The sequence below is a fragment of the Ictidomys tridecemlineatus genome, chromosome 6 (assembly GCF_052094955.1).
Source record: "Ictidomys tridecemlineatus isolate mIctTri1 chromosome 6, mIctTri1.hap1, whole genome shotgun sequence".
Lineage (NCBI taxonomy): Eukaryota > Metazoa > Chordata > Mammalia > Rodentia > Sciuridae > Ictidomys > Ictidomys tridecemlineatus.
The window spans coordinates 62,433,022-62,458,244 of record NC_135482.1 but is presented as its reverse complement, the minus strand read 5'-3'; the positions used below and the strand labels follow the sequence as shown (position 1 = coordinate 62,458,244).

General features: G+C 48.2%; 1 protein-coding gene across 1 annotated transcript; it reads right to left on the bottom strand.

Moving 5' to 3' along the window:
• Nucleotides 1-12,046: 12,046 nt before the first annotated feature.
• Nucleotides 12,047-24,534, bottom strand: Krt72 (keratin 72). Its single transcript, XM_078014638.1, has 9 exons — nucleotides 23,968-24,534; nucleotides 22,317-22,531; nucleotides 18,209-18,269; nucleotides 17,731-17,826; nucleotides 16,851-17,015; nucleotides 16,135-16,260; nucleotides 13,967-14,187; nucleotides 13,323-13,357; nucleotides 12,047-12,596 (listed from the first exon to the last, which is right to left on the bottom strand). The coding sequence occupies exons 1-9, from the start codon at nucleotides 24,421-24,423 to the stop codon at nucleotides 12,406-12,408; spliced, it is 1,566 nt and encodes a 521-aa protein (XP_077870764.1). The 5' UTR covers nucleotides 24,424-24,534; the 3' UTR covers nucleotides 12,047-12,405.
• Between the last annotated feature and the right edge of the window lie 689 nt (nucleotides 24,535-25,223).

Here is a 25,223-nt window from a genome sequence, read left to right as displayed (position 1 = left end):
GCCGGGGGCCATGGGCAATTTGCAGAACAAAGATCTCCAAGCCCTTTGCAGCAACAAAGCCCTTCTGATAGCAAGTGGAACATGCTGCCCTTGCACACTGGAGTGGTCTAATTTGGAGTTTATCTGTGCTCCCTAATTAGGGGCCTAGAGAGTTATCCCCTCCCGAGATCTCCCAGTTCTGTTTTGCCAGCTTGCTTATCTATCATCAAGGAGCAGGAGGAAAGCATGGCTTTATCCAGAGAGGGTTCATCTGGACACTCCAGGTTTGTTCCCAAAGGAAACCATCTTCCTGGTATCCATTCTTGCTGAGGAGCTGAGGTGCTTAAGTCAGAGAAAGGAGACTTGAAAAGGAGACTCTTCTTGGAAAGGTATCCTTAAAGATCTGGAAAGAAGCTCCGCAGAGCCACTCTCAGGGTCATGCTAAGGATCACAGCTGTCTGGCGATGGAATGGACTTTAGAAAGAGGGTAGAAAGGAGCAGGTAGCAGCTGCCGCAGCCCCTGCAGAGATGTTGTCAGGGGATTTCTGTATTAAGCAGGGACAGTTTGGCTTGTAGTGACCTCAAAGTTGCTTTTTCAACAATGAGAAGCTTTTCAGACAGCCAGCATTTCCTCCAGTGGAATTTTCTTTCCTGGATAAGCTTATCAGTCCTATCCTGGAAAGCCAGGCAGGGGCTGGACATCAGCTCATCTCTCCCTGTGTAGAACGGGGAGCCCTGAGTTCCACTGTAGTGATCAGGGTGGGCTGCTCTGCCAATGTCCTGATCACTGCCAGGAGCCACTCAATTTAAAACAGGAAATATCAGCTCTTTATAGCTCAGGTAGTCCTGATGGAGTGGTATGTTTAAAAATTATTTCAAACCTAGGTATGTAGTAGCTGCCCTACTGCAGGACACTGACCGCTGCCTATAACTCTATCAGGGGCCTTGACTGTTGGCATCAGGCAGAAGATAGCAGACAGCTGCTCCCACTGTTGGGGTGCAAATGGGGAAGGATGAGCAAGGCAGGGAGATATGGAGGCTGGAACTTGCCTCAGTGGACTTCCCCTTCAGTCCCTGAAGCAGCAGTGGATCTGCCTCTCAGCATTCCTGGCAGGGCCTGACCCTGGGACCAGGGAGGGCACAATTGAAATGGTGGCTTGGGGTTTCCTAAGCCTGATTGAGGGTCCACAGTTGAATGTGTGCTTCCTGCTGGGCAGATGCTAGCTTCGCCTCCTTTCTGGTGTGAGAATGTCAACAAATCATGTAAATTCCTTGGGGTGGGGGTGTAGTGACTGACATATGGTCCCAGTCCCTAAGGAGCCTGCAGGCCAATGAGGGGGATCTGCACCAAGAACTTAAACCAGAGCCAAACCTCCAGAGTAACAGAAGGGCACTCTGAACTATGGAACTGAGGCTGCAGAGGAGGAGTGGCTACTTTTGATGGGGTTTTAGGAGCCTCCTGAAAGCTGGGCTTAGTATCCCCCAAGGTGCTCATCACAGGGGCTGCCTTAAAGGAGCAGGGGTTACAGAATGAATTCCAGCGATAGTAGCAGTGGGGGCAGCCGTAAGATGATCTCAGTAATAATGTTAACAGAGGAGCGAAGGCCTACGGTTCACTTCATTTCCACGCCAGGATTCTGCCAGGCGATATGTGGATCTATAATTCAGCCCTCACATTGCTACATTTATTTACAGTTGAGGAAACTGGCATTTAGTGCCATTAAGGAGCTTGCCCAAGGTCACTCAGCCATTCAATCAGAGCTGAGACTGGAGTTCATGTGTACCTGGTGTCAAAGCCCATGTTCCTAACCACATGCTATGTGACAGAGGCAAAGAGGCAGAGGCTTCCTGGTGCCAGCAGCAGGCGTGGCAGTGTGGGCTGAGTCCTTTTTGATAATATTTTCCTTTTCTTGAATTTTGATACCTGGGATTGAATCCAGGGATGCTTAACCACCGAGCCACATGCCCAGCCCTTTTAAAAAATATTTTATTTAGAGACAGGGTCTCAAAATTGAGTTGCTTAGGGCCTTGCTTAGTTGCCAAGGCTGGCTTTTGAATTCATAATCCTCCTGCCTCAATCTCCTGAGCCGCTGGGGTTTCAGGCATGTGCCACTGCACCCAGCTCTTATGTTTTTGAGTCAAGTGTGATGTGAGGGGAAAGGGAGGCTGCCACAGAACCAGGGGCCTGTGTCAGGTGGTTGCTTAAGATTAGACATCACTCCAGAGTCCTGAGACAAATTTAGCCAAAATAGGGATGGGCAGAAGGAAGGAAAAAAGTTTCTCCTTCCTGAAGGGCCGTCATATTCTAGAAGCCCCAGTAGCTGTCCCTTCACCCCAGGATCCCCAAGGGAAAGAAACCTGGTTCTGATTATGGCAGTGTCCTGGGCTCACTTTTGCACCCCATCTGCCTGGCTGAGTGTGAGCCCCAATGTGCAGAAAGCTGGGCCTCTTACTAGGGACCCCTACAATAGAGCTTTTACAGAGTAGGAAAGTCTGGATCCTCAAATTGGGAAAGACTTAGGATAAACCCAAGGCAGATTTCCAGGTGCCCATGAAAATGCCAGAGCATAAACTAAACCCACCCATGCTCAGAAACCATGGGCTGGAGGTACTTACTGAGTGCCCCCTCCCCTCCGTAGGCCAAGCCCTGTGCTAGGGAGTGTCAGCAAGGACGTAAGGATGGGGATGGAGATGACACTGATGGTGGTGATGACAGAGAAGGACTAGGCAGAGGTGGAGGGGATTTCCCCACAGCAGTGGTGTGATCATGGCCACACAGAAATACCCTCTCTAACAGGTGCCCAGGGGGCACAACTGCAGGGGAACTGCGTTTGGCCCAGGCAGGAAGATCTCCACAGTTCCAGCCCTCTCCATGCTGGCTACCCTTTCATCACTCACCACACGCCACACCTCGCTCTTGGAGTTCATTGGACTAATTTGTGTCCATGGCCTGAAGAAATTGATTCATTCAATAGGTAGGAAACCAATCACCTACTACGTGTTCAGTTCTATGCTAGACATGGAGAGGGATGTCTAAGATACTGTCTTTCTCCTCTAGGAAGTTAACCAAACTGAAGAGACAAAATATAAGCACATTAAAATTGTTCCATTGTAATTGTTATCGTTTTCATTCTGCATAGCTGTGTTGGATTATAGACAAAAACGAGTAACTCTGATGAGCTATTACTGAAATTCTGATTTTTAAAAAAAATCTCCTAAAATGTGCTTTTTGATTATCCTAAGTCATCACTAGCCTAAACAAACAAACAAAACCAGAACAAGACAGATGTGTGTCTGTTTGGAGTGAGGGGTGGGAGGTAGGCCAACCTGGGCAGGTAGGTGGAGCATCCCTGAAGCAGTGGGAGCCCAGGTGGGCTGTGGGTGGTCCCCTTCTCCTGCAGAGAGTGTGGAATCAGGTGAGGGTCCCCAGGGGAAGCAACGGCACAGAGCCTGTGCTTTAGGTTAAAGAATAGAGCAGTGTGGGAAAAGGTCTCCAGGGAGCCTGAGGAAGCTGTGTGCACTGTGCCATAATCCCCTTTTTTTGGTTTAGAAAAGTCCCAGAGGGCAAGAATCACATTCCACAAAACACATCGTACCAGAGGTAAATAGAGATCAGCCTCAGATGGGACATTGTGACAATGCAAAATGGACATAAGTCAGGAAGGCTTGGTGTGAAGATGGATAAGGAAGGTCATTTTTCTCTGGCCGCTTGGCCTTCTGACTGCCCCTGACACAGGACAACCGTTGAAGGACCAGAATCTGTAAGCAAAAGGTCATTCATAAACAAGAGAAGCAGCTGGAAGGATTCTTGAGCTAACTTTGGGGCAACACAATCCAGGGATGAACCACAGGACCTTAGCGATGACCTAGAATTCTCTGCTTTCCCTTAGAAAAGGAGCTCAGTGCAGAAATCGGACCCACTGCCTGTCCAAGACCAGCCAGCAGGTGTGAGAGGAGGTTCCCTCCTCACCCAGAGTTAGCTAGCTCACACAACCCTGTCCATCTGCCTTCCTCCCTGTTCTCTCTGTGTCCCTCCCCAAACTCTCCATCTTCCTGACCTGAACCGTGCAGGCTCCTGGGGTATTCAGCCCCATGGCAGAGAGGAAATGCACCAAGGAGCGGGTACAACTGCCGCCATCTGATCCAGGGCATTGGAGAGAAAGGGCAGGGAAGGGATGCGTGCGAGGAGGCACCCTATCCTCATTTAAAAATAAAAATATTTCTTTTTTGGTACTGGAAATTGCACCCAGGGGTACTTTACCACTGAACTAAATCCCCAGTTCTTTGTTGTTGTTTGTTTGTTTGTTTGTTTGTTTAATTTTGAGACAGAGGCTTGCGAAGTCACTGAGGGGATCCATCTGCCTCAGTTTCCCAAGCCACTGGGATTACAGGACTGTGTCACCATGCCAGGCTCAGCATTGATTTAAATTTACTTCCACTCTCACCTATTAGATGCCTACTCTGTTATGGATACTGTGCTGAATGACATCCCAGACAGGCAGTCACCAAGGTCAAAATTCCCACATGAACATCTATTTATGACAAATGAAGCAGATCACAGTCAGGGACCTGGAACCTGGCAGCTGTCCCCTCATGATTACTGGTCTCATGGACCTTTCTACAGCACCACTGGGTTACGCATGGGGAGCTGCTTCTCTGCAGATACCCTTCTCTGGGCCAAGGGCTTCCCTTAACCAGCATCAGCCTCTTGGTCCTCCTCTGTGGCAGCCCAGCTCAGGACAGGCACATGCCTCTCTTCTCATTCAGTGCCTTGGTGCCAATGAAATAAAAGGTGCCCTTTTGAGGGGTGCATGGCTGGGTCACAGCCCCCACTTGCCCTTCACCATGCCCTGGTGCTGGGCACAACCTGCAAGTCGTCTCCAGAGCAGTCTTGCGGAATCTCCAGGACAGGCTCATGTTGCACAGGTGAGTGGAGCCTCTGGTCAGAATTCTCCCTCCTGCCCAAAGAGGGTCCCCTGGACCCCCAAACTCCCCAAGCTTCTGCAGGGAAGCCTGAGCTCTCTCTTTCTTACCCCTGTCTTCTCCTCTTTGGGCCCCCAAAGGAAAGTGATGGTCCCCAGCCCATTAGGGCTCTGTCACCCAAGCCCTGCTCTGCCTGGCTTGCCTCTGGCTTAGGGGGTCTGAGAACCAGTTTTCATTTTTCCCAGTCTGAGTGTCCTTTGCTTCAGTAAGTCCTGGCCTGGGCCCCGCCAAGCTCCTCTGGGCCCGTTTCTCCCTGTTTCTCCCCACAGCACTTCTACAGGGAAGGCCCTCACCCCAGGCCAGGCCTCTAGCTTCACTATGTAGACCAAGTCCTCTTGAGCCCTCTTTCTCTCTTCTGTTTTTTGTTTTGTTTTGTTTTGTTTAAACAAAGAAAGAAAAGAAAAAAGGAAATCTCTCTGAACTCTCTACAGCTCCACCCACCCTGCCCAGTCATAGCTCCCCCCCAGCAGGAACGCACACAGGTATGTCCAGGCAAGCACCGTCTTGCTCAGAGAAAGATGAGATTTCTTCCCTTCCCTCCTTTCAAAATACCACCCGGCCCCTGTTGGAATATTATTTCGATCATCTCCATATCTCGGGCTCTTCTACTCCCTCCATTTCTAGAAACGGTTTTTGTAAGGTATTTTCTGACTCCCAAGCCCGCTTATGGTCTGATTCCTTTCTGAAAGAGAACAAAGGGGCTGGGGAAATGCCTTAATCTTTTGATCGTGACTGTGAAGTTTGATGCTTGATCTGCCTCTTCCTCTGCCCATTTACAAAGTAAACAAGCCAGACTGCATAGCGGGCTGTAATTAAGCCACCTCATCACTAATGACATGCTCTCCATCTCCTATCATCCCTGTCCAAACAGGAAGGAGAAGCCCAGCCCCACCCCATCCCTAGGGAGATGCCAGAGTAGTGGGCCAGGCCTGGGGTGGCACCTACCTAGGCTGTGGGGAATGGACAGCCTCTCCCTGGGTCCACACGATAACTGAGCCTGCCCGGCCCTCGGGAGTGCAGTTAGGAAGGGGACAAAGGAAGGGGACACCCTTGGGCCAGGCAGAGGCACTAGGGGCCCCAATAACACAGACAGGGTGGGAGTTGGAAGGATAAAACATAAAAGCAGAATGTCAAGAAAGAAATAGAAGAAACAAGAAGTGGGTATTAAGGGAGGGAGAAGCTTATAAAGCCTGGGTAGGTGAGGAGGATAGTCTGGGGGAAGGAGCAATAAACAGAGAGCGGAGATGCCCCCTGTTGCTGGAGGCAGGGGGCGAACTGAGCCCTCCTGAGTTCATGAAAGACATCTCCACGCAGCCTGGCATGGAAGGGGTGGCTACCCACTGGCCACAGGGAATGTCTCTGCTGTGGAGACGTTCCCTGCCCTTTGCCCCACCCTCAGGGAAGCAAACCTGCTGCGCAATTAGAGGTTGGGCAGGTGGGTTCCAAGGGGCCCTTGACACTGGCACCTGGGCTCGCTCGGGTCAGAGTGTGAGCTCCTCCCACCCAAGCTGAGACCACAGCTGAGCCCCTCCCCTGTAGAGAAGGAGGCAGGAGACATGGATGCTGGGAGACGAGTCCCCATCTCTCCAGTGTGGTGGGTTCCCAAGGGGACAAGCCGGGGTTTATGGCTGGGCTACAAGCTGCGACACCAGCTGTGAGGTCAGGAGGATGGTTGGGAAATGATCCAGGAGCCCGCAGAGCAGAGAAGGGGTGACAAATACGAGGGAACAAGTGGCCTGGAAGTAAGAACCACTGATCGGGAGGACTGGGCTGCCGGGGTGGCGTGAAGCAAAGCTGGGTGACCCATGTCCTGATAGGGAGCCAAGGACGGGGCTCAGAGGACCCAGCAGCCATGGAGGAGAACCTTCCAGAGGGCCAAGGAGAATGCAGTGGGACTGGAATGGAGCCGGGAGCCAGCCTGGCAGGTTCTCACTGCAGGTAATGGAGCCGTTGTTCGCACAGGGTCTGCTGGGCGCTGGTCGCCGGCTGAGCTCTGTTCACCTTTTAACTCACTTCATCCTTGAGTCAGTCCCTTGAGGAAGACACTCATATTTTTCCCACTTTCCAAATGAGGAGGCTGAGTTGCCCAAGTTCATTGTAAATAGCAAAAGAAACAAACTAACCAAAGATTCAGCCCCCACCTGGCCTGCTGCAAAGTGTTGTGTCCTTACACACCGGGATGAGTGCTACTGTCCCTTCCAGCCCTGGACCCCCAGGCCCTGAGCTGGTGGCACCTTTGCTCTAGAACTTGCTGTTTCATGTGGAGTTCCAGCAAGAAGCCTCTGGAATCCCTGAGAGCTGGGTCTAGTAGGAATGGGTCAGTCCTCCTGGGGGAATGGAGGGATTAGAAGCAGGAAGGAAGGTGTAGACGTGAGCCTCCTAGGAGGGAGGCAGTGTGGACACCTCACCAGGGGAAGCGATGGGACAAAGTGAAGGTGATTTGTAGAAATGAGACCCTCGGCCCTCTGGAACACTTGCCAAATGTGAATGCTAATGACTTGGGGTTTGCAAAATGATTGTCCTTTATACAACAGTCACCCTGCAGGTGGCTGAAGTGATGGAACTCTGGAAGGAAAAGTACAGACAGCTGGGAAAGGGCACTTCAAGCCTCAAAACAGCTGCCCAGTGAGACCTACAAAATTTTAGGAAGTTCCCTGTAAGTCATGTGCCTTTTACCTCCTCCTCTAGGAAGTCTTCCTAGATTGTGTTCAGTTCTAATGCCTCCCTCCTCTATAGCTCCTTGGTTGTGCCTTTCCAATGCCTCCGTATCTAGCTTATCTACCACATGAGACAGGAAGAGTTCTTTGAGGGCTCCCCATGCAGCCAGTGTCCGTGGCCTTGGGAGACATGTGTTGCTGAGTGACAGGCTCTCACTCCTGGGACCTCTGGAGCAGCACCAAGATTCTCAGGCAGCCATTGAGGAAGTGCTACCTGAAGACCCTGAGCTCTCTAACTAAAGGTGAGAAGGTTCAGGGGGCAGCAGCCCCAGCAGCCCCTGCCCACCTCCCACCTGTGGAAGGAGAAGAGGGAAACAAGAGCCAGGGCCCTGGCAACAGGGAGGCCAGGGCCAGCCTGGGCAGGCTGGGGAGCCAAACAGCATCTCTTTCAGCTGGCTGCTCTGCACTCTGCATGAGAAGGAACCTGCCCAGGATACCTTCCCCCCATCCCCCCACAAAGATGGAAGGTGCAGTACCTGGAGCTTCCAGCAGAGGGCAGGATGTACATAAGATAGAGGCATCCCTCAGGATTTGTCCTTGCTGCGATGAACAGCAGCTGGTGGCTAGATGGAAATGTGCTTCAGTGACCCTGGCCCCCACTTAGCACAGCTTCACTGGGCCTCTGGGCAAGTCCTGCTGCTAATCTCAGGCATGAGCCAGTATTTAGCCAGCAAACACAAAGAGAAAGCCCTGCTAATACACATTAATAACTGGGGCTGGGGATGTGGTTCAGTGGTGAAGAGCTTGCCTAGCATTTTCAGGGCCCTGGGTTCAATTCCCAGTAACAAAAATAAGTAATAATAATAACAACAACAAATATAGCCATGTACTATGTATCATTTTTGGTGAACAGCAGGTAATATATACTGTAGTGGAACCAAAAGATTCCAATGGAGCTAAAAATTTCCTACCTCCTTGTAACTGATAGTGGTCACAGCATAAGGTATTGCTCAGGTGTTTATGGTGATGCTGGTGTAAAGAACCTACTGCAATGCACGATTGCAGAACACACATATTGCATACATATGATGGTGTCCAGTGCAGAGTGCTTGATGATGGTCATAAACACTATGTTACTAGATTCTCTATCTTCTATACTATGCCTTCCACCATTTTTTTAGAATGTGCCACTTGCACTTATTAAAAAACACTGGAACAGCATGCCACAGTCCCCTGGCAGCCTCCTTGTTCAGCTCATGCTTGCTGCACCTCTTATTGTGCCACACTGAGTGACAGACCTAGGCCATCTAGAAGCAGGTGGTGGGTGCACTCTGATTTTGCATGACTACAAAATCAGCTAATGACACTCTTCTCCGGAAGTGTCCCCATCGTTGTGTAAGGCACAACTGTAACCAAAATAGCAGTGGACATATGCATATTGTATTCCTGGTACTAATTTTCAAGTTCACAGATGTCCTCTCTGGTGAGTTCTTTGACAGTAAATAAGTGTCCAAGCAGGGAGTCCAGACTCCAGGATCGGGCTGGGCTTCACCTTCCTCCTCTGCCATTTCCTCACAGCCTGATCCCAGAGAACTATGGCTAACCCTCTGAGAATTAGCCGAGCTGCCAAAAAAGTACTTAGGTGATATGAGGGGAGTTCCTGGCATATAGAAAGCACTCAACAAAGGCCAGCGGGATCCTGCTTTACAAGGCCACCATCTTGTACCAGCTAGTAGAAGAATCAAACTTTGAAGTCATATGTACAACTCTTCAGGCAAAATGCCAGACCCAGGAGTCTTGTTGTCTGACAGACTGACTTTGTCTGTTGTCCAAGAATCCAGCTTAGCATCTGTCCAGGACAAAAGGGCCCCAGTTTGGGTGATAAATTATACATACTGCAGACACACAAATGGATATAAAACAGCAATTTATGAACGTAGGTGTGTGTCTCATCATTTGCATGCCAAGACATTAAGACACCAGGCACACACTGATCTCTTACTTCCCAGTGAAGGTGATGTTATGGTTTGGGTGTGAGGTGTCCCCCAAAAGCTCATGTGTGAGACCATGCAAGAAGGTTTAGAGGAGAAATGAGTGGGTTATGAGAGTCTTAAGTATATATTTTGTGAGTGGAGTCTCTCTCTGATTCCTGATCATCATGTGAACTGCTTCCCTCCACCACACTCTATCACCATGATATTCTTCTGCCTCACCTTGAGTCCTGAGGTATAGAGCCAGCTCTCTATGGACTGAGACCTGAAACTGTGAGCCCCTAAATAAACTCTTCTTCCTATAACATTGTCCTTAGCTGTTTTTAGTCACAGCAGTGAAGAAGCTGACTAAAACATGTGGGCTACACCCAGCCACGCATTCCTGCAGCAAATGGACATTGACTGCTACTAACTGTGAGCCAATCAGAGGATCCTGGAACTAGGGGACATGAGGAGATGAATGAGGAGACAGAAATAGGGTTGCTGCCATGATCCCAGGTAAACAAGCACCAACTGTAACACAGGCTAGGGACAGTGCTGCCATGTGCAGCTATCAGTCCAGACCCTGGTGCACCCGGGGCTGTGAACACATCATTCATCCCTTGGGGTCTCAGTTTTCTCACCTAGAGAATTGGAGGATAGAGGGAACTGTTGGACCAGAAACTTGAATGTTGCTTCTCATTTCATGCTAAATGGCTTGATGGATTTCACCTAGAGGAACCAGGCATCACGTGAACATGGGAGGTGACATTTCGCCTGTTCACAAAGGATAAGCAGCCTTCTGATAAGTGGACACCCATCATGGAGGAATCATTATTTGCAGAAGCCCACAGGTGAGGAATGCATGGCTTTTTAAGGAAAGGCTAGAATGTTAAGATAGGGAAGGAGAAGGCATCGTGGGTACCCCAAATGCAACTCTCCAGTGAGGCTCCTCCTTGAAAGATGAGCTGTCCCTTAAGAACTTTCTTCAAGTCAACAGGGCCAACTGGCTGGAAGACAAATGATCTCATGGAAACACACATTTCGAAAAAGACACCCTTGAGTCTCTCTGCTTCTTACTCTGCTTAACTTTTCTTCATAGCAGTTCACACACTTGACATCCTATCACATGTGCCTTGGTTAGTTGTATCTTTTTCCAATCCCCACTAGACTGTGACTTCTATGCCAATTTGGTTGATTCTAATGTCCCGAGTGCCTGAACCATGCCTGCATCACCAAGTAGTTGTTAAACGAGCCACTGTCGGATATCTACAGTAGATGCAGATGCATCCGTAGCGTCTAGACACACAGGCCTCACACTTGAGGGTGAAAAAGAACTTGCCTAGGGAAAAGGAAAGCAGGGCCCCTGTGGGGGAACAGGACTGGGAGTGGGTGGGGGAGAGGAAGGAAAAAGAATGAAGACTACTCTGGCAACTCCAGGCAGTGAGGATGGAGACTGCGGGGCCTTCAAACCCGGGTGAAAAGCCACATCGAAGTTTCAACTTCTTTCTTTGGATTAGACAAAGGGGAATGAAGGGAAGGGAGGGGCTGGCAATAGGAAGGACAGTAGAATGAAGCAGACATAACCTTTCTATGTTCATGTATGATACATGAGCAGTGGAACTCTGCATCATTCACAACCAGAAGAATGGGAAGTTGTACTCCATGTCTGTATAATATGTCAAAACATCCGAGTGCCATGTGTAACTAAAAAAGAACAAATTTTAAGAAGAATAACATAAATGAATTTTTTTAGAAAAGTTCCACCTTCTGACACAGTCTCAACATGTCTTTCTGTGGCAGGTGCCACCACCTGTCTCACAGGGCCATTATGTAGACTAGGTGACACAGTGCCTAGGGACCACTGAACCTACCCAGTGTATTTCAACCATATACAAGATCAGGTATCGCCCAATACCTACCTGGCTAAAACCAGAGAGCAAAGATCCACAGGAGGCCAGGGACTCAGAGGGAAGCAAGAATCAGACTAAGAAAAACTAGGGCGATGCAGAGGCCAACATCCCAGGTTACAGAGTCCATCTTGGAAAACCAGCTGGCACCAGGGCTTGGGTAGGGTGTGTCCCCACCAGCACCCATGTTGAAATTTGATGCCCAATATGGTAGCAGCTTTGGGAGGTGGGGTCTTTGGAATGTGACTAGATCAAGAGAGCACCACCCTCATGAATGGATCAGTTCTCTCTAGAGCAGGCTGTTGTGAAGCAAGCCTGGCATCTCCCCTCAGTCTCTCTCACCCAAGTGCTCCATCTACACATATCACTTCCCCTTTCCACTTGGCTGCCATAGGGACGCAGAGTGAGGCCCTCACCAGAAGCCAAACAGATGTTGAGACCATTCTCTTGGCCCTCCGGAACCATAAGTCAAAACAAATCTCTGTGTTTTTTTTTTATAAATTACCCAGACTCAGGCATTCTGTGATAGCAATAGAAAACAGACTTTATTGCAGGAGAAGCATAGAACAGACACAATCCCAGTCAGGGGACAAAGAGAGCTTCTTGGCAGTGACAGCCCAAGACAAGACACTTGAAAAGGGTTTGCACTTGAAAGAGGCTGGCTGCAGACCAGCCTCCCGGGTGTGTGCACTATCTCTGCAGTTAAGCAATGAAAAGCGACCAGGACAGAAGGAACTAGTCTCCCCACATCAGAGTATGGCCCCACTGAGGACAACAGGGGAGAAGACAGGACTGGGATTATGGTGACAGGCGAAGCATTTCCTGAGTTGGAAAGGGGACTCTGGGATGGAGGGGGAGGAGGTGAATGGCTTCTGCAGCCTTCCACACAGAGGCACCACCTGCCCATCATCTGGAAGCCTTTTTGGTTGCACAGCTACTGCTCGAAGTTTTGGCAAGGGGATCCTTGAGCTCGCCGCCACAGCTGCCTTTGGTCTTGACCTCCATAGCCACAGGTTTGTAGCTGTAACTGCTCGAGGTGCCAAAGCCCACATTGAAGCCAGCCCCTCCTGCGCCTGCATTGGTGCTGCTGATGACAGCTGTAAGGGCAGAGAGAAGACCCCAGCCCAGTCAGCCCTGTGCCCTGGACTACTCCTTCAGCATGCTCTCTCTCTCTTTCACTCTCTTTAGTTTACTAAGAGATTTTCATGAGCTCTGATGTGTGGCTTCATTTTTCATGTACTCAGCACCATATAATCAAGCTTTTTCTAGTGGCCTGTGAAAATTTATCAATATCAGAATTTCAGCTCTTAGCAGCCAGGACTCTTCTCAGGAACTTCCCCCACAGACAGGACCAAATGATGACAGGCCCTTCACCAAGGGAGGCCTTCTGATCGTTGCTGATGCCGAAACGGGCTGCTGGCAGTATCCCTGCATCTCCGAATGCAGCACCTCCCCACCTCTCCCCAGGGTTTAAGCATGGAGTGGGTCGTTTCAGCTGCTCTTTTTCATTATTCAGCTTTCAGATCCCCCTTAACTCCTTTTCCTGAAATCTGGGACTTCTACATTGGCCTGACCTCAACAGGAAAAGAAGGTCGTCATTAAGCGTTGTTCTTACAGCCAACAGTTGGATTAGACACTGTGGGGTATCACTGGATTTTTCGGTAGACTGCACTCTCTGTATTTCATAATATTGTTATTCTCCATCCATCATTTCCCTTTGGTTACTAAAGCCAATTCCCTGATTTCTGTTTTATATCATGGGATTAAAAGGCCAGACTTCTGGTAAGGTGATGAAGGGTAGTACTGAGATGTAAGGTACTTACAGATGCTCACGGAATTTGGGAATTCACCAGACATCCTGCAAAGGGAGAAGAAAACAGGTAAATCTTTCTTAAACAATTGCCCCACTTGTGAATTAACCTCTCCTCTCAGAACGTGCTCTCCAAGCCCAGCCCATCCTCTTCCCATATCCCAGGGGGACCTCTCAAGAAACAGAGGACTAAAGTGAACGCTCCTCTGTTGTAGGGAGTCATTCTCCACCAGAGGCATCAGAATTCTCTCGTGTGAGACAGCTTTGCCTCCAGTTGTCTATAGTTATGCCATTAGACTTAGACAATGAGGAAGGAGCCCACATCCTTACTGAGCCCCAGGCTTCTCCAAAGTGACCTTGAACTTGAATGACCCTTGAAGACATTCTTGTCCCTCCTCTCCAAGCCAGGTGAAGGGCCAGAGGATGTTCTGTTTCTCAAACACTGCTGACATTGATACTCCCTGTCCCATGACCTCTTTGGGACTTTTACAACTCAGTCCTTCTTGCTGTCTAACTTTAGCCTTCTCTACCACGTGGCAAGCCCATGTGCTGTAGGATTTATTCAGTTGGACCTTAACAGAACTAACTCGCTTGCCTTTGGGCTGCCTACTAAAGAAGAGAGAACACTGCCCCAGGCAGAAGGTCTCTGCCCCTCACCTGCTCTCCTCGCCCTCCAGCAGCTTGCGGTAGGTGGCGATCTCCACGTCCAGGGCCAGCTTCACGCTCAGGAGCTCCTGGTGATCGCGCATCATCCGGGCCAGCTCCTCCTTGGCCTGCTGCAGGGCGCCCTCCAGCTCATCCAGCTTGGCCCGGGCATCCTTAAGGGCACAGTCACCCCTCTGCTCCGCGTCAGCGATAGCCGTCTCCAGACTGGAGCACTGGTGGCAAGCAGATTTAGCACTTTACATCAGAGCCCAGTTCTGACATCTTGCTTGGACATCGCCCCCTCCTGTGGCCCTGACTGATAGCAAATGCTTTGAGATCCTCCAGGTTGATCACTAGAGGTGAATCCATCCTTCCCCTGACTCACCCCAGTTGACGCCTCCGCATCTGAAGATGGAGGTACTGTTTTTAACGGGACAAACTCCTGCTGTTAGGTAAAATCAGGTGACCTGCCAGACGACCCTGCAGATGGGGCTGTGTGCTTGCATGCATGTAAAAGCCTCCGGGGACTTCTTGAGTCTTTTAGTATGGACATGTTCTGGTCACTCAGCTAATGTTTGGTGGGATCTAAGGACCAGGCTTCTTTGTGGAGTGTCCCCTTGCTGTGGAGGCAAGTTTACTTCATGTCCCGAAAAACAGCAACTGAACCAGAGGACAAATGGATTTCTAGAATGCCATCTTCTTCTGTTAGGCAGCCCCCAGAATGCCATCCTCCATGGCATTTTGGGTGAATAGCTCGCAGCCTGAGGAGACGCCCAGGACCCAGGTGCCTAACCACAGAAAACCATGTCTCATCCTTGGAACTGTGAAGGTCTAGTGATTTGGGGGATGGTAATAAATTCTGTCATTTGAATTCAAACTGTCCTCTGCTCTTTTATGTTGACCAAGAACCCCAGAATGAACCCAGGGCACATCAAAAGCTTAGGTCTTGTGAATGCAGAGTGGTGAAATCTTGACATTCTTTGATACAAATGCTACATTTGTTACTCTGAGCTTCTTTGAGCAGGGCAGGAAAGATCCTTGACTGAAGGCCCTCAAAGAGAGACTTGATGAGGACCAAGTGTCACAAAGGATACTCACATGTTTACTACAGAGACATCTTCCCTGAGCCCCAGAACTCAGTGACATTCTGATCTTAAAAAGTCACTTTCTGGTAATAAGTGCACCCAACTGTGAGCACACAACATTTTATCAGCTAGATACCATCATCAAATGCCAAGGGAGCTTCAACGTCACATTTTTTTCTTGCATTTACATATATCTTGATTAAACAAAGAACTTAAATAAGTTCTTACTTAATTCTAAGTTCTTATTTCTTCTTCCCAGCGTTATGAGACTTCTACACAGAGGAGTAGTAGTGTGTGTGTGTGGTGTGTGTGTGTGTGTTCACACGTTTGCACATACATGTGCACAGGCACAGGATGAGGGGTGAGGGATGAAGTGAAGGGCAAGGAAATGGGACAACTGGTCTCCACAAAACCACAGGTGAGGTGGCACATGTGTGGTTGCAATCATGCTGTCCCAGAGAGAGGGAACAGTGCAGTGGCCGCCACATGTAACCACTGGGCCTAGGCTGAGTCTAGGGTGGGAGGCTATTTCTTCCCCATTTTGTTCTAAAATCAACTGCAGATTCTCCTTTCTCCAACAAGAAATGACCATGTCAAACCTTAAAAGGCTTCCTTGTACCTATGGCATCAGGCCTAAACCCACTGCCTGAGTTAGAAGGTGTCTAGAATCTGCCTACCCCTACCTCGTGATCTCCTCTACTCCAGGCCACCTTGCTGCATTACCCGCCTTCTGCCCCAGGGAAGCAGCCCTCCTCTCTGCATATGCGCCATGCACATGCCTGCCTCCGTCTGTGGCTCCTTTGGGGGCACATCTCTCAGTCTTCCCTTTGCCTCCCATCCCAGTGCAATCCCAGCCCCTGCAGACAGCTTCCCTTGCGTCCTCACTCATTTCCAGCCCCTCTGCATTCCCATGGCATCTACAGTGCACGCTGCGCTGTGTAGAAGGCGCTATTGTCCCCACGCGCTTGATCCTCCCCTCCCTATGAGTTGTAAATACCTCCGGAGGGGACCACGTCTTACCCTTTATTCATATTCTGTCTTGTCCAGATGGGTGCCCAATCAGCCCCATTCACGGACTCATTTCATAGAACCCACCTGCTTCTTCACATTTCCTATTTCCGAGTGGATCCTCTGAACCAGCCGGTTGAGCTCCAAGATCTCAGTCTTGGTGAGCTTGAGGTCGTCCCCATGCTGGCCTGCTGCAACCTGCAGTTCCTGGATCTGAGGTTGGATGGCAAGAGAGAAGGAGCACAGGTCAGATAGAAGTCACCTGCTGAGGGGTGCTCGGCACAGGGACGGTGCCCCCACGCATTCTCATTACTGAAGCAATATGAGCGCAAGAGAAGGAGTTGGAAGATAAGGGGGCAGGAAACAATGCTTTTCTCCTGGAGACGAAGGGCCCTACCCTAATTCAATAGGATTCTTGGGTTCTCAAACATGAGAGCCTTGGCAGAGCTTGAATTTTCTGTCCTCTTTTTGCCTAAGTTGGAAAGAAGAAGAAAACCTGAGATATGTGGGTTATTCATAGACACGCTCTCAAAATTCTATCAGGGTTGTGGCTGTCATGGCCTCAAAGTTCAGTCCAGGGCCAGGGCAGGGGAAGGGCTAAGCCCCATGTGCATTCCTAACACATGCCAAGACTGTGGGTGATCTCCCTGGGCCATGGAGAAGCATTTCCACACACATGCACGTACACATCAAATGCACACACAAGCACACACATACACACACATGCCACGTGTGCACATAAGCATGCAAATGCAGTCCCAGCTGTAGTTACTGGGCTTTGGCACATCTGGCACCCAGCTCACCTTGCCCTGGTACAGGGCCTCGGCCTCAGCCTTGCTCTTCTGGGTGGTCTCCTCATACTGGGCACGGACCTCATCAATGATGCTGTCCAGATCCAACTGCCGGTTATTATCCATGGACAGGACAACAGATGTGTCACTGATATGGGACTGCATCTGAGCAATCTCCTGGAGGACAGTGAGGGGAAGGGAGCCAGTTAGGGGGGTCCCTGTGAGGGAACCACTTCTCCTGACCCTCCCTGGGCACATGTCTTGCTATCCTCAATGTGGAGCTCTGCCTCAGTGTCACCGGTTGTCTGGCATGAGAGTGGGTCCTTGAGCTTCAGACCCAGGTGATGGGACCGCTGTCTACCATGCCCTCAGGACTCTCCCACCCCTCTCCACTCTTCCTCAAAATCTAGCAAGGCCCCCTTGCCCCATAGAATCAAGCCACTCTTCATGTGGCACTTGCAGGCCTCAAGGGAATGATTGCCACCTTTCCCCTCTCCAGGCTTCTGTTTCCTCCCACACCCCTGGAGCTTTGACAGCAGGCTTCTGGATCATCACTTCTTCTGCCCCTTTAGGCAGGAACACCGGGCCCTTCCCAGCACCCACTGAACCCTTCCTCCTTTCTCCAGGCTCTAGGATGGCCCAGGAGGGATTCTCCCTGCTTGCCTCTGCTCTCTCAAAGCTCCTCTGCATGTTGGTTTTCATGCCTGGCCAGGAACTCCTGGGGGACAGGGATCATTCCCTCTCCCTCAAAGCCTTGGTCATTGCTGAGCACCAGTGAGGTCTTGGCAAATGTCAGCTGCACCAAGTTAAAAACTTCTTCCTCCCACCCCTTGGCCACCAATCCTTGGTCAAGGGCAGCATCCCATAACACAGAGGACAGCAAAGTCCTTACCCCTTCATAGAGATCCTTGAAGAATTTGATCTCCTCTGTCAAGGAGTCCACCTTGGCCTGGAGCTCTACCTTGTTCATGTAGGCAGCGTCCACATCCTGGGGTACATAAGACAGTCAGGCTGCCTGCCCTGCCCTGCCCTGCCCTCCCTGCCACAAAAAGCCACAGCTCCCTGGTGCTCTCAACCTCCCTGACCTCATGTTTTGGGAATGACCCAATTCCTGAAAGCAAAACCACTCAAGTGCAGTACAATAGCCACACTTGAAGCACAGCAGAATGCCTGGATTTAAGCTGGCACATGCCAGGAGCAGCCACATCCCGGGAAGGGACTTGGTGCGAGGAGCTGGAGTTAGAATTCCAGTCACCCCTATCCAAAGAACTGAGTGACCCAGAGCATCCCTTTCCTCATCTTGAGAACACCACTGAGCCAGGCGGTCAGGACCCCTCAGGCATCTTCCAGCCGTGCCTGGGCTCTCTCACCTTCTTCAGCATCACAAACTCATTCTCGGCAGCAGTTCGTCTGTTAATCTCCACCTCGTACCTGTTGGGATAATGCAGCTGTGAAAACCTCCCCAAGCAGTCAGTGGTCCCCTCTATGCCACAAGTGGGGTGGGGACCAGGAACTTTTGGCACACGTGACAGTCCCAAAGGGCATGGGGACAAGGACAGGCTCAAAGTCCATTTCTAGCTCCTCAGCTCTTAGGCAGTCTTCCCTAAAATGGTTCACCTGAGAAAGCACCAGTGGTGGACAGTCCCTCAGATCTACCTTCCCACCTTCCTCTCGCAACTGGCCACTTCTGTGTCACAGCAGAAAGGCACACACCTTCATATGCTGCTATGGCCCAGGGTGCCAACGCCTCCCAGGCACAGAACAAATGCTGTATGTTGTATCTGTTTTTAAACATTTTTTTCTGTTCCAGGTGAAGTGAGGTCTTAGAAACTGTTTGAATAGGACTGGGATGTTCTTCACACAGACATATTACAAATTGGGGAGGGCAGATTATGGATCATTGTATTTAAACAGACCACCTCTTCCATCCCTTGCTATTATCAAAGAATTTATTACAGGACATTTGTTAGAACAAGAACTTGAGCATTGGTAAAAATAATAAAATAATAATACTAACAATAATAATGATAATATAGAATGTCAGATATACATACAAGGAAGAATTCAGCCTTATAAAGAAAGTCTGCAATATGATATGATATGAATGAACTTTGAGGACATTATGCTAAGTGAAATAAGCAGTCACAAAAGGTGAATATATATCATTCCATTTATATGAGGTTCTTAAAGTAACAAATCATAGAGATGAGAAATAGTATGATGGTTGCCAGGGACTAGAAGGAGGAAATGCTTTCTGGAAATTTGGAAGATAAGTGACTTTATCAACTATGAAGAACATCCTTTTTTGCAAGTCAGATGGTTTTTAGTTTTTTTAAAAAAAAAGAGAGAAGGGAGGAAGAATAGGAAAGACAGTAGAATGAATTGGACATAACTTCTCTATGTTCATATATGAATATATGACTAGTGTATGTCCACATCATGTACAATCACATTCATAATTAGAATAAGTTCTACTCCATGTATGTATGATATGTCAAAATACACTCTATTGTCATGGATATGTAAAGAGAACAAAATAACTGTGAAGGACTACAAAAAAAAAAAAAAGAAAAGCCTACATTGTCAGCTGTGGATCATTTAAAATGATTTATAATGATGAGTCATTAATGTGGTTTTAACATGTGATCATTCACCTAAGAATTATATGTTTAATGTGGGGTATTTTGCAGGAAGTTGGGAATCAGTGAGCAAAACAAACTCCTTCCTTTAAGAAGCAGAGTAATACAAACAATAAATAAATAAATTATATAGAATACTGGAAAACGATAAGTGCTATGGAAGAAAGAAAAAACAAAACAACAACAACAAAAAAAAAAAAAAACTGGGAACACATCCAGAAAATTGAATAACACTACTCTCACAAAACTCTTTACAATCTATTTGTATGAATAGTTTTCCAGAACTTGAAGAGGAATGAAGATAATATTAGACTAGAATCCTATAATTCTAACAAGAATAAACATCCTCCATGGATAACTAAGCCAATGAAAGAAAATCAGCCCTGTTCAACTCATTAAGAAATCTGTTTCCACTGGGGAATGATATTGGCCAAATTATATTATATTGTGTGTATGTATGAATAAGTAACAACAAGTCCCACCATCATAATAATTATCATGTACCAATAAAAATACAGAAAAATAAAAATAAATTTTTTAAATAAAAATTTAAAACTTTCTTTTTGAAAACTTTTTTTATGTCTTATACTTGTTTAACAAAATTAACAACACATTTTGTTATTTGAATAACTCAACCCAGAATAAATCTTAAACATTTAAAAACTCATGGTAATTAAGAAATAAGCTTTCTAAAATTTCAAGTTACAGGTGTATCTCATGAGCAAGGTCAATAAAAGACATAAAGGTATAAAAATATATTACATTGTAATCAAATGATATGGGGAAAGTGGCTTGAAATTTTCAGTTCCAATGGGACAAAGTTCAGGTTGAGTTTATAATTTTTAAAGCAGAACTTTTTATTAACTTTTTGATGAAAGATGGTGGGTATTAAACTGCAGTGGCACCTAGATGCAAGTGAATATATTTAAATGATGATATAGCCAATATAATTCTAAATAGCAATATACATAATATGCTTGAAATAACAGCCTTTACAACTACTTAAATTCATAAGAATTTTTAGGAGTCAAATTTTTAAAATAAATTGTGAGAATGTTTTTAAATGGTGAGTTTTTAAAAATTATTTTAGGGAATCTATGAGAAAAACCTCATGGTATAGAATGATGCTAAAGACACACACTGTCTTTTAGAAACTCATAGTTTAATGGGAAGGTAAATGCACTAAAGCTGTTAATTCAAGGATGGTTTATGATTAGGAGCTTCTATGCAATGTCATAACAGGTACACACATAAAAAAAGACCCATAGACGGAAGAGATTAATGATAAAATTAAATTTAAAATAATCATAATAAATGCAAGTAATACTTATTTAACTACCTTTCTTCATACTAAACATCATGCTAAGCTTTTCAGTATTTCTTTTAATTCCCACAACAGTCCTATGAGGTCAGTTCTATCCCAAGTTTACAAATGATGCTAAAGACATTAAGAGACTTGGCCAAGGTTATACTGGTAGTTTATAGTGAAGTTAGGACTCAAATCTAGGACTTTGACATCAGGGAAACAATTTCTTACACATGTATTGTACTTTAATTCTTTTAAGAGCTGTGAAGACATAACTACCAGGCATTATCTTCTCAACAGATTTTTTAGGTATTAAGGCAGGTATCAGCACTTGATTTGGGGTTAGGGGTGCTAGGGATTAAACCCAGGGTTACTCTGCCACTGAACTACACCCCAAGTCCAAGCCCCCCTTTTTTGGGTGGAGATGCAGAGAGAGAGTCCCACTAACTTACCCAGAACTTGGGACCCTCCTAGGTAAATGTCTGGGATTACATTTGCACACCACCCCACCAGGTTCATGTTTGATTTTTATAAATTTTAGTAGCTAAATTCACAGTGCATCAGGAGGCTCACCTATGCTGCTCAATGAGTTAATGGCAATTCTGCAACTCCAGACCTTTAACCTCTAAAAGGTATAGTCCCTGGAGGCCTCTGCCAGGGACTGCCAGCCTGCAGCCTCCTCTTTCTTCCATACCCTGCTTAAACACCTCTTAGGGTCCAATTTTCATCTTAATTCTACTTGAACTCAGTCCACACTGTATTCATTTCTGTTATCTGAAAGTATTCTGCAAGTTTGCCCCTACAATCTATGTGCTCTCTGTGGTCAGGGACTATGTCACTTCCCTTGGGGTCTCTATGCAGGCTCGGGCCAGGGTTCCTTTTCAGAATACAGTTGGACAGGCATTGAATGGGGAGCAAGAGAATGAATTCAGTTCTGATCATCTCCACTCCCTGGAAGTGCAGACGAGGTCACCTGTGCCTAGAAATGCTGACAACTGGAAGCAAACTTCCAAACTGTCAGGTCACAGTGAACCTCTCATTATTGGCTCAACTCAGAGGGAGACACAATATGGGATTCCAAACACATTTTCACTTATTCTCCTGAAAGTTGAGGTTCAAAGGCACACACATGCTTCAACAAGAAGTAAGTCTTCATTTTTGCTTAGTTTTGAAATTTGTTCTGGGATTGGCAGAGCATCTCACTTTCTGGGAACTGCCGTGGAAAGTGTTAGTCAGGAGAAACTTCAAAGCCCCTTGAGTTGTCCATCTGATGGAGCGCATTCTCTTTCCCCATTCCTCCATTTCTAGTGCTAGAAACTGAACACACATTTCCTGCAATTCAGAGCACCTTTCTGGATAGATCCATTGTTTTCCTAAGTCTCGTTCTGTTTAAATGACTTCCCCTCCTCTGTGGGAAAGAAAACAGCAATGCTCTCACCAAAGGAACTAAGAAGGCAAAAAGAGATTGGCTTGAGATGGAAACCTCATCTGTAGTCAGACTCTGCAGTGGGCTCTGCTCTGCCTCCCACTCACCTCTTCTTGTAGTCCTCCACCACATCACGCATGCTCCTCAGCTCCGAGTCCAGCCTCACCCTGTCTCCAGAAAGTGTCTCCAGCTGCTTCCGCAGGGTGCTGATGCGGGCTTCATAAATGGACTCCAGGCTCTTCCTGCTGTTGTTCAGGTCCAGCTGCTGCAGCAGGTTCCACTTGGTCTCCAGCACCTGGTTCTGCTGCTCCAGGAACCGCACCTGGAACACAAAAATTGGTCAAGGCCCAGAGTCCGCATGTTGTTGCCTCTTGAGAGGGGAACAGGAAGGCTCATCAGAGGCGGAACCAACCAAGAAGGCATGCTCATCTGGGTCTCTAAGACAAGAAGCAAGATCCAGTTGAAAATAAATCAGGAGGCAGACTTAAGCAACGGTGCCATCTGGCTCTACCTCGGTTAGTTTTCTTGTGACTGAGATAGTTTTTTCTGCTATACGTGCTGGGAAGCAGGGAGAGGGGAGAACTGAACTGGGAAGGGACTGGAACATCATACTAGTGGTTTGGGTGCCCTTCCTCCCATTGAGACTAAATTGCTCTTGTTTCTTATTGTTCAAAGTGGGTTCTCACAACTTTACAGGGGTTCCTTCAACTTTAGTCCCTCTGCTGCTCACACACATCCTTCTTGTCACCTATGTCTAACTTGGGGGACATGAGAAAACATGCTCAGGAACAACACACTTAGAAAGAGGAAGCAGATTGGCCCCCGTCTTCCAAAATAGTAGCTGTGTTTCTTTAAGTCATGGCCTTTCCCCTCCGGCTCCTCCTTAGCAGAGCGAGAAAGAGGCCCACCCTCGGCTGTTTATCAACTTGGGCTCATGTCTTACCCTTCTTATGTCTTAGTTTCCTCATCTGCAAAGCAGAACAATAACAGAATTCTAGGTTGTGCATTGCCAAACAAGTCCCTTGGGACAGCACCAGCTGCTGCCCATCATGCTGAGTGATGTCTCCAATGATGTGAGCTATTGTCATCATTATTAACGTTCCTGTGCACCATTCATGGTCTAGACCTGCTACCCCAGTAGAGACAAGAGAAGCCCATTCCTGTCTCCTCCCATTCACTGGAGTCACTGCCACTGAACCATCAGAGACCCCTTCCCTGTTACATTTCAGAGAACAATCCCTTCCCAAACGTAGAACCTAACATGCCCTCCTTCCTAATGTCCCCTGAGCCTGATGCTTGTTTTCTCACTCTGTTTCTCTCGCCTCCTCTTTTTAATCCCCTCTTACCCATTCACCAAACCCTGTGACACTCCCCAGCCTACATCCCTCTAACTCCCTTGTGCTGGGTGTGTGTTCCCATCTCCTTGAATGAAGCTGGGAGCCATCAAAGGATCCATTCTACAAGTCTCCTGCCTCTGAGCATGCTGTCCTTCCCAGTGTCTTGTCCCACACAAGGAAGGAACAGGCTCCTCTGTATTGGGAGTGTGTGCCAGTCACTATAAACATCCCAGATGATCATTAAACTCACTGGGGTAGGATCTTTTACTGTGACATTTTACAGACAAGGAAAGGTAGGCTCAGAAAGGGCTTAGCTCACCCTGGTTCACTTGCAGCTCATCCTCAGGAGAATTGGGTACAGAACTGGGAGGAGGTGGGGAATAAGGGTAATGCAGGGACAGGCACATGTCCCAGTACCCACCTTGTCGATGAAAGAAGCAAACTTGTTGTTCAGCACTTTGATCTGCTCCTTCTCCTGGGCGCGCACCTTCTGGATCTCGGGGTCTAGCTCCACATTGAGGGGGGCCAGGAGGCTCTTGTTGACGATGACCTGGGGGATGCCACCAGGAGGGCACACGGACGGACACGTGGGCCCTAGCCCTGCGCTGCCAAACACTGTGCCCACGAAGCCGCCCGGTCGGCCGCCGCCCACGCCCCCACGGCCCAGCGCATAGCCGCCACTCCGTGCAGCAGCACTGAGCGCCAAGCGCCGGCCGCCCCCCACGCAGAAGAGGCTCTTGCTACCAAAGGTGGCAGCGCTCTTGACTCCGGCCCTAAAGGAGGCAGGACTGCTGCTGAACCGGCCAGAGATGACAGCCGAGTAGCCACTGAAGCCCAGGCGCTCCCCGCTGGGGTAAAGGGTCAACTGGCGGCTCATGCTGGTGAGGACCGGTCGCAGGGCGGTGCAGGGCAGGTGCAGACAACAGCTGCTCTCTCTGCACAGCTGGCCCCTTAAATAGCCCAGTGTGGCCGGCAGCCTGGAGTCACCCTAATTTGTATGTTGGGAACACTTTTTAGGTGACTTGGGGCCCCCTGGGTTCTTCATTTAGGAAATGAGCATCCACTCCCCAAGATTTTTGTCTCTTCCCCCGGAACTCTCCATGAATCCCCTATAAAAATGACCAGAACCCTGCATTTTCTTTGCTTACCTCCTGCATTATAATAATTTAGCTACCTTATCTCTACTTGCTGTCCTCCAATTACTGGGGTCATCACTGCCAAGATCTTCAGTGGAAGATTCCAGTGGGTCTGGCCTGCGGGTGTGGTACATGCAACCGATGTCCAGGCTGGTTCCTCATCAGAAGAACATGTGCAGGATCAAGAATATCCCGGAGGGGCTGGAGTTGTGGCTCAGTGGTAGAGCACTTGCCTAGCGTGTTCAATTGTCAGCCCCACATATAAATAAATGAATAAAATGAAGGTCCATCAACATCTAAAAATATATTTTGAAAAAAAAGAATATTCCAGAGAATCATCCTAAACCCATTCCTCCCCCTATCCCCATTCATGGAGGATGACAGCTCCTTCTGAGTAGTACCAAGGAGGATATTAAGAGAGAGGAGTCAGGCCCTTCTGCAGGGACCTCACTGTGACTGATTTCAAGCCACTGAAGATTGTTCATCTGGCTGGGAGTGATTTTGGGCAAGAGCTAAAAGATTTCTTCAGAAAAGCATTTCC

Coding starts and splice junctions, on each gene's coding strand:
- Krt72 (XM_078014638.1), bottom strand. CDS start 24,423: ATGAGCCGCCAGTTGACCCTTTACCCCAGCGGGGAGCGCCTGGGCTTC. Junction 16,261..16,850: donor AGGCCCTGTACCAGGGCAAG/GTGAGCTGGGTG, acceptor ATCCAACCTCAG/ATCCAGGAACTGCAGGTTGC. Junction 14,188..16,134: donor TAGGAAATGTGAAGAAGCAG/GTGGGTTCTATG, acceptor GCTTGCCACCAG/TGCTCCAGTCTGGAGACGGC.